At 45.9% G+C, this 15,047-nt stretch overlaps 1 protein-coding gene across 1 annotated transcript in view; it reads left to right on the top strand.

Moving 5' to 3' along the window:
* The window catches only part of LOC120039489 (protein unc-80 homolog), a gene marked incomplete at its 3' end in the record, with an annotated part of 71,924 nt that overhangs the window by 21,213 nt on the left and 35,664 nt on the right, over window positions 1–15,047 (top strand). The window contains exons 10-18 of the mRNA XM_038984900.1: window positions 362–623; window positions 1,295–1,429; window positions 2,103–2,313; window positions 3,970–4,119; window positions 6,375–6,643; window positions 7,097–7,447; window positions 7,856–8,020; window positions 8,262–8,409; window positions 12,019–12,167. Coding sequence (XP_038840828.1) covers window positions 362–623; window positions 1,295–1,429; window positions 2,103–2,313; window positions 3,970–4,119; window positions 6,375–6,643; window positions 7,097–7,447; window positions 7,856–8,020; window positions 8,262–8,409; window positions 12,019–12,167 — 1,840 coding nt within the window. The remainder of the gene's footprint in view (window positions 1–361; window positions 624–1,294; window positions 1,430–2,102; window positions 2,314–3,969; window positions 4,120–6,374; window positions 6,644–7,096; window positions 7,448–7,855; window positions 8,021–8,261; window positions 8,410–12,018; window positions 12,168–15,047) is intronic.

Genomic DNA, 15,047 nt, shown 5'->3' with positions numbered 1-15,047 from the left:
GGGGACTGGTAATTTCATTTGAGGCAGATGCAAGTGATTTCAGTCAGAGATTTACAGATTGTTCTTTGCAGAGCTAGAACATAATATCAGACATCAATCTAGGTTTTTTTGGAGGTGCTGATTTGATCATTTGAGCTCAGTTAGGCTGCTTATAAATCATAAACTACAGTAACAAGTCCTGCCTTTAACAACTATTCGCAAAAGGCCGGGTCTAGGCCGGGTACAGGCCGGGTCTAGGCCGGGTTACTGTAAGGCACATTGTGATAACTGCTTTACAGATTCATGTCACTAACTTCCTCCCACCCTCTCTCTCTCCCCCTCCCTCTCTCCCTGTATGTGTCTCCCCCAGGACCTCTGCCCCGGCGGGCATCTCCGTCTCCCCGGCCCAGCGTGCCCGCTACGCCACCTACTTTGACGTGGCAGTCCTGCGCTGCCTGCTGCAGCCCCACTGGACGGAGGAGGGGGTGCACTGGGCCCTCATGTTCTACCTGCAGCGCCTGCGTCAGATCCTGGAGGAGCGCCCGGAACGCCCGCCGGAGCCACTGGTCCCGCCCCTGCCCCGCCCTCGCAGCAGCTCCATGGTGGCCACCGCCCCCTCTCTCGTCAACACCCACAAGACTCAGGTGGGTTATAACCATTGTGTTTATGTCAATCATTAGTTAATACTACAGTATTATATGGTGTTATAACTACAGTACTGTAATGCCATAAGACACAGGTAATACTAGTACTAGTATAAGTAGTAGTATTTGTAGTAATACAACAGTTCAATGCCCTATATAGTATGCCCTATATAGTATAGTATAATTAAGCAATACGGCCCGCGCGGGTGTGGTATATGGCCAATATACCACGGCTACGGGCTGTTCTTAAGCATGACGCAACGTGGAGTGCCTGGATACAGCCCTTAGCCGTGGTATATTGGCAATATACCATAAACCCCTGAGGTGCCTTACTGCTTTTATAAACTAATTACCAATGTAATTAGACCAGTAAAAATACATGTTTTGTCATATCCCTGGTATACGGTCTGATATACCGCGGCTTTCAGCCAATCAGCATTCAGGATTTGAACCACCCAGTTTATAATCCCTATATAGTATAATGCCTTATATAGTAGCTCTTATTACAGTATTATCAAGTGGTTCAGGTTTTCCCATAGTTATGCCATCTTAAATACTGCATATGAACAAAGTTGACTGTCTCTGTACAGTAAAACGTCCTATTGCTACACTATATCTCTGATTGACACCTGTCATTCACCCTTGACCCCTGTGCTCTCTGCCCATATAAGGACATGAGTCTGAAATGCAACGAGGAGGATAAGTCCCTCAGCTCAGAGACCTTCTCTAAGGTGTCCCTGACCAACCTGCGCAGACAGGCTGTACCCGACCTTTCCTCTGACCTGGGTATGAACCTCTTCAAAAAGGTGAGATGCATGGAGATACATGTACAAGTTCTAAAATCTGCCTTTATTATATTATCTTTCTATTAGCCTCTCTGTTTCTCTCTCTCTCTTCCTCTGTCTCTATTTCACTGTCTTTCTCTCTCTCTCTTTCTCTCTCTCTTTCTCTCTCTCTCTCTTTCTCTCTCTCTCTCTTTCTTTCTCTCTGTCTCTCTCTCTCTTTCTCTTTCTGTCTGTCTGTCTGTCTGTCTGTCTGTCTGTCTGTCTGTCTGTCTGTCTGTCTGTCTGTCTGTCTGTCTGTCTGTCTGTCTGTCTGTCTGTCTGTCTGTCTGTCTGTCTGTCTGTCTGTCTGTCTGTCTGTCTGTCTGTCTGTCTGTCTGTCTGTCTCTCTCTCTCTCTCTCTCTCTCTCTCTCTCTCTCTCTCTCTCTCTCTCTCTCTCTGGGTAATGGACCCTCTTTCCTCACATCTATCATTGTCTTCTTTGTCCATGTAAATCATTTCAAACATTTGGCCTACATTTTCTCTCCGTTTTCTCTCCCTTTTATTCATTTGACCCTTTAATATGTTTCGACCTCTCAATCAATGTACCATTATAGGCAGCTGAGTCTTCCTAGGTGGAAAGAAAACCTCGCTGTAGTTAGAACATTTAGAATGAATGTGTTTGTCTTGTGTCTCCTCCTACCGACCGTGGTACAGTTCAAGAACCGGCGGGAGGACCGTGAGCGTAAGGGCTCCATCCCGTTCCACCACACCGGCAAGAAGCGCCAGCGCCGCATGGGTGTGCCCTTCCTGCTCCACGAGGACCACCTGGACGTGTCACCCACCCGATCCACCTTCTCCTTCGCCAGCTTCTCTGGCGACGACCGGCGGGCGCTGGAGCGCGGGGGCTGGCAGGCTACCATCATGGGTACCATACCAGATCTGGGTTCAAACACTTTTTGAAATTCTTTGAAACATGTATAAGCGTTAGTTTGAGTGCTTGCTTTAGCCTGCCTGGAGTGCCAGATGGGCGTGGTTTGCAGCTTTGCAACTTTTCTATTGGTTCCATGGCACCAGGCAAACTCAAGCCCAGATAAAATATTTGAAATGATTTCGAATAGTATTTGAACCCAGGTCTGTATATGACCAACACTACCCACTCAGGGTTTTATCTCTCTGTCTTTCTGCTGATAGATCATCTCTATCTCTATCAATAGATTGTACTATTCACGTCTATCCATCTATTGATATATCTATTTTCTATCAATAGGAACTTAAAAAGTACAGGGGAAATGACTGTAGCCTTTATGGTAAAGGATATGTAGAGGAGGACATGCCATGGTACTGTATGTTGCTGGTTCCATCTCTTCCTACTGTACTAGTCTAGTGCCCTGGCTCTCATTAGCTGAGTCAGAGGAGTTAGTCCCCTGGCTCTCATTAGCTGAGTCAGAGGAGTTAGTCCCCTGGCTCTCATTAGCTGAGTCAGAGGAGTTAGTCCCCTGGCTCTCATTAGATGAGTCAGAGAAGTTAGTCCCCTGGTTCTCATTAGCTGAGTCAGATGAGTTAGTCCCCTGGCTCTCATTAGCTGAGTCAGAGGAGTTAGTCCCCTGGCTCTCATTAGCTGAGTCAGAGGAGTTAGTCACCTGGCTCTCATTAGCTGAGTCAGAGGAGTTAGTCCACTGGCTCTCATTAGCGGAGTCAGAGGAGTTAGTCACCTGGCTCTCATTAGCTGAGTCAGAGGAGTTAGTCCCCTGGCTCTCATTAGCTGAGTCAGAGGAGTTAGTCACCTGGCTCTCATTAGCTGAGTCAGAGGAGTTAGTCACCTGGCTCTCATTAGCTGAGTCAGAGGAGTTAGTCCACTGGCTCTCATTAGCGGAGTCAGAGGAGTTAGTCACCTGGCTCTCATTAGCTGAGTCAGAGGAGTTAGTCCCCTGGCTCTCATTAGCTGAGTCAGAGGAGTTAGTCACCTGGCTCTCATTAGCTGAGTCAGAGGAGTTAGTCACCTGGCTCTCATTAGCTGAGTCAGAGGAGTTAGTCCCCTGACAGCAGCTGAACTGGGTCAGCCTAATTAACTTCATGTTTGTCTGGTTGTTAGGAACGGTTGTTGCTTTAAATGTGTTGCAAAAGGTGCATAGATAAAGGGACTTTCTCATTCGAATGTAACCATTAGTTCAAAAGCCCTATAAAAGCCCTATACTTTTAGCCCTACTTTCTTAATGAAAAGATGTGGGTTGGCACAGTAGGATGTGGTATGCATTGTTTTGTGGCAACGACAGTGAGCTTATTTGGCTATTAGGCAGTCTTAAAAGGCAGGGAAGAGGAATGTGAGTTTGGTTGTGTGAATGAGTGTGAGTTTGGTTGTGTGAATGAGTGTGAGTTTGGTTGTGTGAATGAGTGTGTGTTTGGTTGTGTGAATGAGTGTGTGTTTGGTTGTGTGAATGAGTGTGAGTTTGGTTGTGTGAATGAGTGTGTGTTTGTTTGTGTGAATGAGTGTGAGTTTGGTTGTGTGAATGAGTGTGTGTTTGGTTGTAATGCTGTGTGCCCGTGTCTTTCACTCAGAGTTGTGTGTTTGTGGGTGTTTTAGGTAAGTTGACGCGGCGAGGGAGCTCAGACACGGCTGCAGACACAGACAACCTGAGTGCTAAACACTCACACTCCCATCACTCCCTGCTCAGAGACATGCCAGACCACTCCAACAGCCACGGAGACAACACCGTTCACGCCAAGGGGGAGGGTAAGAGTCTATACACCCACAACACCGTACACACCAAGGGGGAGGGTAAGAGTCTATACACCCACAACACCGTTCACGCCAAGGGGGAGGGTAAGAGTCTATACACCCACAACACCGTACACACCAAGGGGGAGGGTAAGAGTCTATACACCCACAACACCGTTCACACCAAGGGGGAGGGTAAGAGTCTATACACCCACAACACCGTTCACACCAAGGGGGAGGGCAAGAGTCTATACACCCACAACACCGTACACACCAAGGGGGAGGGTAAGAGTCTATACACCCACAACACCGTACACACCAAGGGGGAGGGTAAGAGTCTATACACCCACAACACCGTACACACCAAGGGGGAGGGTAAGAGTCTATACACCCACAACACCGTACACACCAAGGGGGAGGGTAAGAGTCTATACACCCACAACACCGTACACACCAAGGGGGAGGGTAAGAGTCTATACACCCACAACACCGTACACACCAAGGGGGAGGGTAAGAGTCTATACACCCACAACACCATACACACCAAGGGGGGGGGGGTAAGAGTCTATACACCCACAACACCGTACACACCAAGGGGGAGGGTAAGAGTCTATACACCCACAACACCGTACACACCAAGGGGGAGGGTAAGAGTCTATACACCCACAACACCGTACACACCAAGGGGGAGGGTAAGAGTCTATACACCCACAACACCGTACACACCAAGGGGGAGGGTAAGAGTCTATACACCCACAACACCGTACACACCAAGGGGGAGGGTAAGAGTCTATACACCCACAACACCGTACACACCAAGGGGGAGGGTAAGAGTCTATACACCCACAACACCGTACACACCAAGGGGGAGGGTAAGAGTCTATACACCCACAACACCGTACACACCAAGGGGGAGGGTAAGAGTCTATACACCCACAACACCGTACACACCAAGGGGGAGGGTAAGAGTCTATACACCCACAACACCGTACACACCAAGGGGGAGGGTAAGAGTCTATACACCCACAACACCGTACACACCAAGGGGGAGGGTAAGAGTCTATACACCCACAACACCGTACACACCAAGGGGGAGGGTAAGAGTCTATACACCCACAACACCGTTCACACCAAGGGGGACGGTAAGAGTCTATACACCCACAACACCGTACACACCAAGGGGGAGGGTAAGAGTCTATACACCCACAACACCGTACACACCAAGGGGGAGGGTAAGAGTCTATACACCCACAACACCATACACACCAAGGGGGAGGGTAAGAGTCTATACACCCACAACACCGTACACACCAAGGGGGAGGGTAAGAGTCTATACACCCACAACACCGTACACACCAAGAGGGAGGGTAAGAGTCTATACACCCACAACACCGTACACACCAAGGGGGAGGGTAAGAGTCTATACACCCACAACACCGTACACACCAAGGGGGGGGGGGTAAGAGTCTATACACCCACAACACCGTACACACCAAGGGGGAGGGTAAGAGTCTATACACCCACAACACCGTTCACACCAAGGGGGAGGGTAAGAGTCTATACACCCACAACACCGTACACACCAAGGGGGAGGGTAAGAGTCTATACACCCACAACACCGTACACACCAAGGGGGAGGGTAAGAGTCTATACACCCACAACACCGTACACACCAAGGGGGAGGGTAAGAGTCTATACACCCACAACACCGTTCACACCAAGGGGGAGGGTAAGAGTCTATACACCCACAACACCGTTCACACCAAGGGGGAGGGTAAGAGTCTATACACCCACAACACCGTACACACCAAGGGGGAGGGTAAGAGTCTATACACCCACAACACCGTACACACCAAGGGGGAGGGTAAGAGTCTATACACCCACAACACCGTTCACACCAAGGGGGAGGGTAAGAGTCTATACACCCACAACACCGTACACACCAAGGGGGAGGGTAAGAGTCTATACACCCACAACACCGTACACACCAAGGGGGAGGGTAAGAGAGTCCATACACCCATATTCTGTCATCACCCACAGTTATAAACTGAACAACTTCAATGATATATCCATCCATCCATCCATCTATCACTCCATCCATCCACTCATCCATCACTCCATCCATCCCTTTATCCATCAATCCTTCCATCAAACCTTCCTTCCATCCCTCCCTCCATCCATCTATTCATCCATCCAAAATATACATTTTCTTTAAATCTGTGAATGTCTCCACCCCCTCACCTCCTCTCCTCCCACCCCTCCTCCCCCAGTGCGTTCACAGATCTCCACCATCACCATGGCGACGTTCAACACCACAGTGGCGTCCTTCAATGTGGGCTATGCCGACTTCTTCACCGAGCACATGAAAAAGCTGTGTAACCCTGTACCCATCCCAGAGATGCCCCACGAGACGCTGGCGTGCGCCAACCTGCCCCGGAGCTTCACCGACTCGTGTATCAACTACTCGTGCCTGGAGGAGGGAGACAACATCGAGGGCACCAACAACTTCATCCTGAAGAATGGCATGCTGGACCTTACGGTGAGGGGCAGTGAAAAAGAGTGTCACCTGTTGGTCTGAGGTCTCTGACAGGTTCTCTGTACTGGAAGAATAACCAGGTTCACTACATACCACAACTCCAGTATGGCGGCTCACACTACCATGGCATTACTGAACCATTGGGCTCTAGTTACTATTTAGCCATTAAGAAAACACTCTTATCCAGAAGCGACTTACAGTTAGTGATTCATCTTACATTTAAGGTAGCTAGGTGAGACAACCACATATCACAGTCAAGTAAATGTCCTGCCTGGTTCCTGCCTGTTCCTGCCTGGACAACACTTGGGGAGGAATTAGTAGGGACGCTTGGGGGAATGTTGGATGGATGGTGTGATGGATGGTGTGATGGATGGTGTGATGCACTTCATTTGAATGTGTCCAACCCCTGACACTGACCCCTCTGTCTCCCTTTGTCTCCCCGTCTACCCCTCCCAGGCCATCCTGCGGGCGGTCTACGCAGTGCTGACCCACGACATCAGCTCACGGATCTGTGACGTGTCGCTCAACATCATCGACTGCTTGCTGCAGCTGGGGGTAGTGCCGGGCATGGGGAAGAAGCTCTCCAAGCCCGACGACAAGGAGAACGATGAGACACGCCTCCCGAAGGAGGGGGCCAATCAGAGCCTGAGCGGTGCCCAAGGGGGCGTGTCTGGAGGGTGCAGCGGGGCGGCACCAGGGGGAGGGGGTGGAGGAGGGGATGGAGGAGGAGGAGGTGGGGGAAGTGGAGGAGGGAGCGGAGGAGGGAGCAAGGACGACGTGAAGAACAATAAGGAGAAAGACAGCAAGGTGGGTGTGAGAATACGTCTATGAGTTTTCAACTCTTACATTTATTTTGTAACTGATCTCATTTTACACGCCCGTACAGAAACAGGAAAACGTCGCTGCACACTTCTAGTCAGGTGCAAATGTCTTTCATTGTGGATGAGCTTTCGGCCAGTCGACCTTCATCAGAGCCTGTCTGCACAAACAATAGTGGGACAGAAGGCCACAGAGAGATAATTACACACACCTGTGGTAATCTAAAGTAGAAATACAAATATTAGATAGAACAGAACATAGATGTCATTCTACTAGAACAAAACACAAAATAAAACATGATGTATTGGTGTGAGTAATATGGCCATAACCTGTCAACTTCTGTGAATGTTATAAATAGCATGTATTACCTTATGCCTTCTGTTTAACTCCAAGGAGGACGGCTCTTCACTGAGTACCCACAGGCTGGCTCTCACCATGCTGATCAAGATGGTCAAGTCTCTGGGTTGTGCCTACGGCTGTGGGGAGGGCCACAGAGGACTCTCAGGGGACCGCCTCCGCATGCAGGTCAGACAACTCACAGATTGCCCCTTTAACAAAATTGCATTAAATGGACTTTATTTAGTTATATATTTATATTTTCACTGAGGTAAAACCTATTTCGCAAGACAGAGACCTGGACCAAGAAACAGTAGCAGTTGACAACATAGGTCCTGTTGGATTTATCAGGGGCTTTATCAGAGTGAATGGAAACCATCATCCATTTTGGCTCCGGTTGAGATAGGTGTTTGAATCTGAGACATCCGCCATTTTGAATCTACTGTTCCCCTTGTACCCCATACAGGCCCAGAACTGCCTGACCAACCTGTACAAGCTGGACAAGCTGCAGTTCCGTCAGACCATGAGGGACTACGTCAACAAGGACTCGCTCAACAACATCGTGGACTTCCTGCACGCACTCCTGGGCTTCTGCATGGAGCCCATCACCAACAGTAAGTGTTTGTGAGGCATGTGCCGAGTGTGTGTGTTGCTATGGAGCCACGGCTAACCACACACGGCGGCCTCACACACCCCTCTCAACCTCTCTGATGGTAGGACTGATGAAGCATACGTCACTCTATGCAACTCATCCAATCAGCCTCCACTGACATTACACAATTCACTGATCACTCTTGTTTGTCAATGCAGAGGGGTTTGTATTATTCTCCAAAATCATCAAATGTTTGAAATAAAAGATTTCATGGTAAAGTTTTTAGAAATGCTATGGGTTTAATCAGGTGAATTGGTGAGTTGTGGGAGTTGCCTTCTCTAAAACTAAGTCATACATTTTGTCAATTGTAATTCATTTTAATCTATCACAACAATCAAATCACACTAAACATTTAAATGAATGAATGTATATAATCACATTGTTACAGCAATCATTAAAATGTAAGGTCCAGCAGAGTTTCAATCTCCAGATCCAAAACAAACCGTAGACAATGAGATTGACAGAATACTAATACTTAAAATGTCTTCTATAATCCAGTCCACTCTGCTCCACGATGCTGAATCTGACCTCACTCATACCTCCACTGCATACCAGAGCGTTCAATGTTTACCCACCGGCTGTCTCTCTGTTTCTGTGTCTGTTCTGTCACCCTCCCGCCCTCCACTCATCTGAACTGTCCTGCCTTCCCTCCCTCTGTCCCCCGTCCACCTAAACAAGCGATGTTCCCCTCCTCCCTCCACTCACTCATCCACTCTGTACACTTGCCAATCCGATGCTGTGTGGTGCTCATCACATCTCTATCTATGGCTTTATGGCTCAACATGAATTTAGAACCGTAATGACTGTAATATTATAGCTCTATTTTTTGTGAGTGAAATGACCACTTGATTTTCTGATTGAACTGTATCATTGGCAAGTTACCGAACTGATGGGGGCTTTATTAACGAAAGTGCACGGGTCACCCCTTTTAGGTTCTTTATTGTAAGTCAGTTAAGTGGTGTGAGTCTGTGTGGACGTGTGTGTGTGTGTGTGTGTACTGTAAGTTCCCCTACGTCCGGTGGTGTGGGGGTGCCGTGTACCTTTTGTGCACGTACGTGCACGTGTCACGTACATGTGTGTGCTGCTGGCCTGACCATCAGCAACTTGTGTACCGCATCTCTTCTCTTGCAGAGTACGGCAGTGCAGGTGAGAGGTCCAGGAGGGTGAAAAAAAGAACCATCGGTAGATACAGTAATATCTAAATAAACTGCCCCGATCAGATCACCATTCCTTCTAGGCACTGCTCCCATTTCTGCACACCCTCACTCTTGTCTAAAGTGGCAATCTATCAAATCTATCTAATCTATCAAATCTATCTAATCTATTCATCTATTTATCTATCAAATCTATATAATTTATTAATCTATCAAATCTATCTAAACTATCTATCTATATATCTATATATCTAATCTATTTATCTATATATCTAATCTATTTATCTATATATCTAATCTATCAAATCTATTTATCTATATATCTAATCTATCTAATCTATTTATCTATATATCTAATCTATATATCTAATCTATCTAATCTATATATCTAATCTAGCTATATATCTAATCTATATATCTAATCTAGCTATATATCTAATCTAGCTATATATCCAATCTATCTATCTATATATCTAATCTATCTAATCTATTTATCTATATATCTAATCTATCTATCTATATATCTAATCTATCAAATCTATTTATCTATATATCTAATCTATCTAATCTATTTATCTATATATGTAATCTATCTATCTATATATCTAATCTATTTATCTATATATCTAATCTATCTAATCTATTTATCTATATATGTAATCTATCTATCTATATATCTAATCTATCTATCTATATATCTAATCTATCTAATCTATTTATCTATATACGTAATCTATCTATCTATATATCTAATCTATATATCTAATCTATCTATATATCTAATCTATCTAATCTATTTATCTATATATGTAATGTATCTATCTATATATCTAATCTATCTAATCTATTTATCTATATATGTAATCTATCTATCTATATATCTAATCTATTTATCTATATATCTAATCTATCTAATCAATTTATCTATATATGTAATCTATCTATATATCTAATCTATATATCTAATCTATATATCTAATCTAGCTATATATCTAATCTATATATCTAATCTAGCTATATATCTAATCTATATATCTAATCTAGCTATATATCCAATCTATCTATCTATATATCTAATCTATCTAATCTATTTATCTATATATCTAATCTATCTATCTATATATCTAATCTATCAAATCTATTTATCTATATATCTAATCTATTTATCTATATATGTAATCTATCTATCTATATATCTAATCTATCTATCTATATATCTAATCTATCTAATCTATTTATCTATATACGTAATCTATCTATCTATATATCTAATCTATCTATCTATCTAATCTATATATCTAATCTATCTATATATCTAATCTATCTATCTATATATCTAATCTATCTAATCTATTTATCTATATATGTAATGTATCTATCTATATATCTAATCTATCTATCTATCTAATCTATTTATCTATATATGTAATCTATCTATCTATATATCTAATCTATCTATCTATCTATATATCTAATCTATCTAATCAATTTATCTATATATGTAATCTATCTATATATCTAATCTATATATCTAATCTATCTATATATCTAATCTATCTATCTATATATCTAATCTATATATCTAATCTATCTATATATCTAATCTATCTATCTATATATCTAATCTATCTATCTATATATGTAATCTATCTATCTATATATCTAATCTATCTATCTATATATCTAATCTATTTATCTATATATCTAATCTATCTAATCTATTTATCTATATATGTAATCTATCTATCTATATATCTAATCTATCTATCTATATATCTAATCTATCTAATCTATTTATCTAATCTATATAATCTATTTATCTAATCTATATAATCTATTTATCTATCTATTCCATCTATTTTACCTGCAATTCGCAGATTTCACCCAAAGTATTTAGAAATCAATTAAGACATGTTATTCAATGAATTATATCAAGTTAATTACATTATTTAGACCGATGGTTGAATCTGGAACCACCTGCTCTGATATCTATGGTGACAAATCCAATTTTCCCCTCTCTGGGAATCAATCAAGTTGATTCTATTAAATTCAATACAATAAACAAGTCAATTAAGTTGAAATCTTTAGAGATGTCGTTCCACTCTGACCTAGCTACAGACCCTAGATCAGATCCTTGACTCTAGCAGGCCTTAGTCACGTGCATGTATCCTTATCGGAACCCTGATCCCTTTTCAGTTTGCTTCTCATCCATGCTTATGATTTTGTGCCCTCTGTCCCCTGTCCTTGTCCCCTTGCCCCTTGCCCCTGTACCCTTCCCCTTTTCTTTGAGTTTATTTCAGCTCAATTGTTTTATACAGTAACCTGGGTAAGTGTCCATTTGTACCCATTTTCTACTGCTCTGACCTGTATCACCCCTTTGCAATGTTTGGTCTCTCCCGCCTCCACCTTGCTCAAAGATAAGGCCGGGTTCGGGAACAACTTCACCACGGGGGACAACAAGTCACTGGCCCAGAACATGGAAGCAGTGGTGGTGGGCTGCATGTTCAAGTCTCTGATCACTCGCTGCGCCTCCACCACGCACGAACTGCACAGCCCTGAGAACCTGGTGAGGATGTCTCTATGTCTCTCTCTCTCTCTCTCTCTCTGTCTCTCTGTCTCAATCTGTATCTCTGTCTATGTCTCTCTCTCTCCCTCTCTGTCTGTCTGTCTCCCGCTCTCTCTCTCTCCCTCTCTCTCTCTCTCTCTCTCTCTCTCTCTCTCTCTGTCTCTCTGTCTCAATCTGTATCTCTGTCTGTCTCTCTCTCTCTCTCTCTCCCTCTCTGTCTGTCTCTCTCTCTCTCTCACACACACACTCTCTCTGTTTTTCTGTCTCAATCTGTCTCTTTGTCTATCTCTCTCTCTCCCCCTCTGTCTCTCTCTCTCTCTGTCTTTGTCTTTTTCTTTCTGTCTCTCTCTTTCTCTATCTTTGTCTCTCTCTTTCTCTATCTTTGTCTCTTTTTTCCTGTCTCTCTCTGTCTTATAGCCATTTTCCCCAGTCTGGTTGTTGTTCAGTAGGGCACGCCGTAGCGAAACATTTTGCAACAGAAAACATCTACTGTAGCCTACACAGAAGGCATGCTGGGCGTGAGTGTGTTCAACAATCACATCAATGACTACACGGTGTGTCCTGTTCAATTATTAAAGGGTCATTCTGCTACGTGTGGTAATAGACTCCTAATGAATTATGAATGCTGTCTCTGACACTAATGAACAATTTGTCCAAACCACATTCTGGAATAATAAATTGTCTACCAAGTGGCATTCATAAAGTAAATATGCATTAAAAAATGTTCTGCGAGAGCATGCTTATATTCACACCATCTTTCCATTATTGTGTTTTTTAACTTACTCACCTGGAAGTAACTATAAAATCACTATACCAGAGTGTGTAAGGCTTACTGTTGTTTCTGTATTCAGACCACAGACCACAGTGGTGCAGGGTAACATGGTGGCTGCTCTGTGGAGCAGGGTAACATGGTGGCAGCTCTGTGGTGCAGGGTAACATGGTGGCGGCTCTGTGGAGCAGGGTAACATGGTGGCAGCTCTGTGGAGCAGGGTAACATGGTGGCAGCTCTGTGGAGCAGGGTAACATGGTGGCAGCTCTGTGGAGTAAGGTAACATGGTGGCATGGTGGCAGCTCTGTGGAGCAGGGTAACATGGTGGCATGGTGGCAGCTCTGTGGAGCAGGGTAACATGGTGGCATGGTGGCAGCTCTGTGGAGCAGGGTAACATGGTGGCAGCTCTGTGGAGCAGGGTAACATGGTGGCAGCTCTGTGGAGCAGGGTAACATGGTGGCTGCTCTGTGGAGCTGGGTGACATGGTGCTATCTCTGTGGAGCAGGGTTACATGGTGGCAGCTCTGTGGAGCAGGGAACATGGTGGCATGGTGCTAGCTCTGTGGAGCAGGGTAACATGGTGGCATGGTGGCAACTCTGTGGAGCAGGGTAACATGGTGGCTGCTCTGTGGAGCAGGGTAACATGGTGGCAGCTCTGTGGAGCAGGGTAACATGGTGGCAGCTCTGTGGAGCAGGGTAATATGGCGGCAGCTCTGTGGAGCAGGGTAACATGGTGGCAGCTCTGTGGAGCAGGGTAACATGGTGGCAGCTCTGTGGAGCAGGGTAACATGGTGGCATGGTGGCAGTTCTGTGGAGCAGGGTAACATGGTGGCAGCTCTGTGGAGCAGGGTAACATGGTGGCAGCTCTGTGGTGCAGGGTAACATGGTGGCAGCTCTGTGGAGCAGGGTAACATGGTGGCAGCTCTGTGGAGCAGGGTAACATGATGGCTGCTCTGTGGAGCAGGGTAACATGGTGGGAGCTCTGTGGAGCAGGGTAACATGGTGGCATGGTGGCAGCTCTGTGGAGCAGGGTAACATGGTGGCAGCTCTGTGGAGCAGGGTAACATGGTGGCAGCTCTGTGAAGCAGGGTAACATGGTGGCAGCTCTGTGGAGCAGGGTAACACGGTGGCATGGTGGCAGCTCTGTGGAGCAGGGTAACATGGTGGCAGCTCTGTGGAGCAGAGAACATGGTGGCATGGTGCTAGCTCTGTGGAGCAGGGTAACATGGTGGCACGGTGGCAGCTCTGTGGAGCAGGGTAACATGGTGGGAGCTCTGTGGAGCAGGGTAACATGGTGGCAGCCCCAGTGGAGCAGGGTAACATGGTGGGAGCTCTGTGGAGCAGGGTAACATGGTGGCTGCTCTGTGGAGCAGGGTAACATGGTGGGAGCTCTGTGGAGCAGGGTAACATGGTGGCAGCTCTGTGGAGCAGGGTAACATGGTGGCAGCTCTGTGGAGCAGGGTAACACGGTGGCATGGTGGCAGCTCTGTGGAGCAGGGTAACATGGTGGCTGCTCTGTGGAGCAGGGTAACATGGTGGCAGCTCTGTGGAGCAAGGCAACATGGTGGCAGCTCTGTGGAGCAGGGTAACATGGTGGCGGCTCTGTGGAGCAGGGTAACATGGTGGCGGCTCTGTGGAGCAGGGTAACATGGTGGCGGCTCTGTGGAGCAGGGTAACATGGTGGCAGCTCTGTGGAGCAGGCTAACATGGTGGCTGCTCTGTGGAGCAGGGTAACATGGTGGCAGATCTGTGGAGCAGGGTAACATGGTGGCTGCTCTGTGGAGCAGGGTAACATGGTGGGAGCTCTGTGGAGCAGGGTAACATGGTGGCAGCTCTGTGGAGCAGGTTAACATGGTGGCAGCTCTGTGGAGCAGGTTAACATGGTGGCGGCTCTGTGGAGCAGGGTAACACGGTGGCATGGTGGCAGCTCTGTGGAGCAGGGTAACATGGTGGCAGCTCTGTGGAGCAGAGAACATGGTGGCATGGTGCTAGCTCTGTGGAGCAGGGTAACATGGTGGCACGGTGGCAGCTCTGTGGAGCAGGGTAACATGGTGGCAGCTCTGTGGAGCAGGGTAACATGGTGGGAGCTCTGTGGAGCAGGGTAACATGGTG

The sequence above is a fragment of the Salvelinus namaycush genome, unplaced genomic scaffold (assembly GCF_016432855.1).
Source record: "Salvelinus namaycush isolate Seneca unplaced genomic scaffold, SaNama_1.0 Scaffold275, whole genome shotgun sequence".
In the NCBI taxonomy this organism is placed as follows: domain Eukaryota; kingdom Metazoa; phylum Chordata; class Actinopteri; order Salmoniformes; family Salmonidae; genus Salvelinus; species Salvelinus namaycush.
This window is presented reverse-complemented; position numbering and strand designations above follow the sequence as displayed.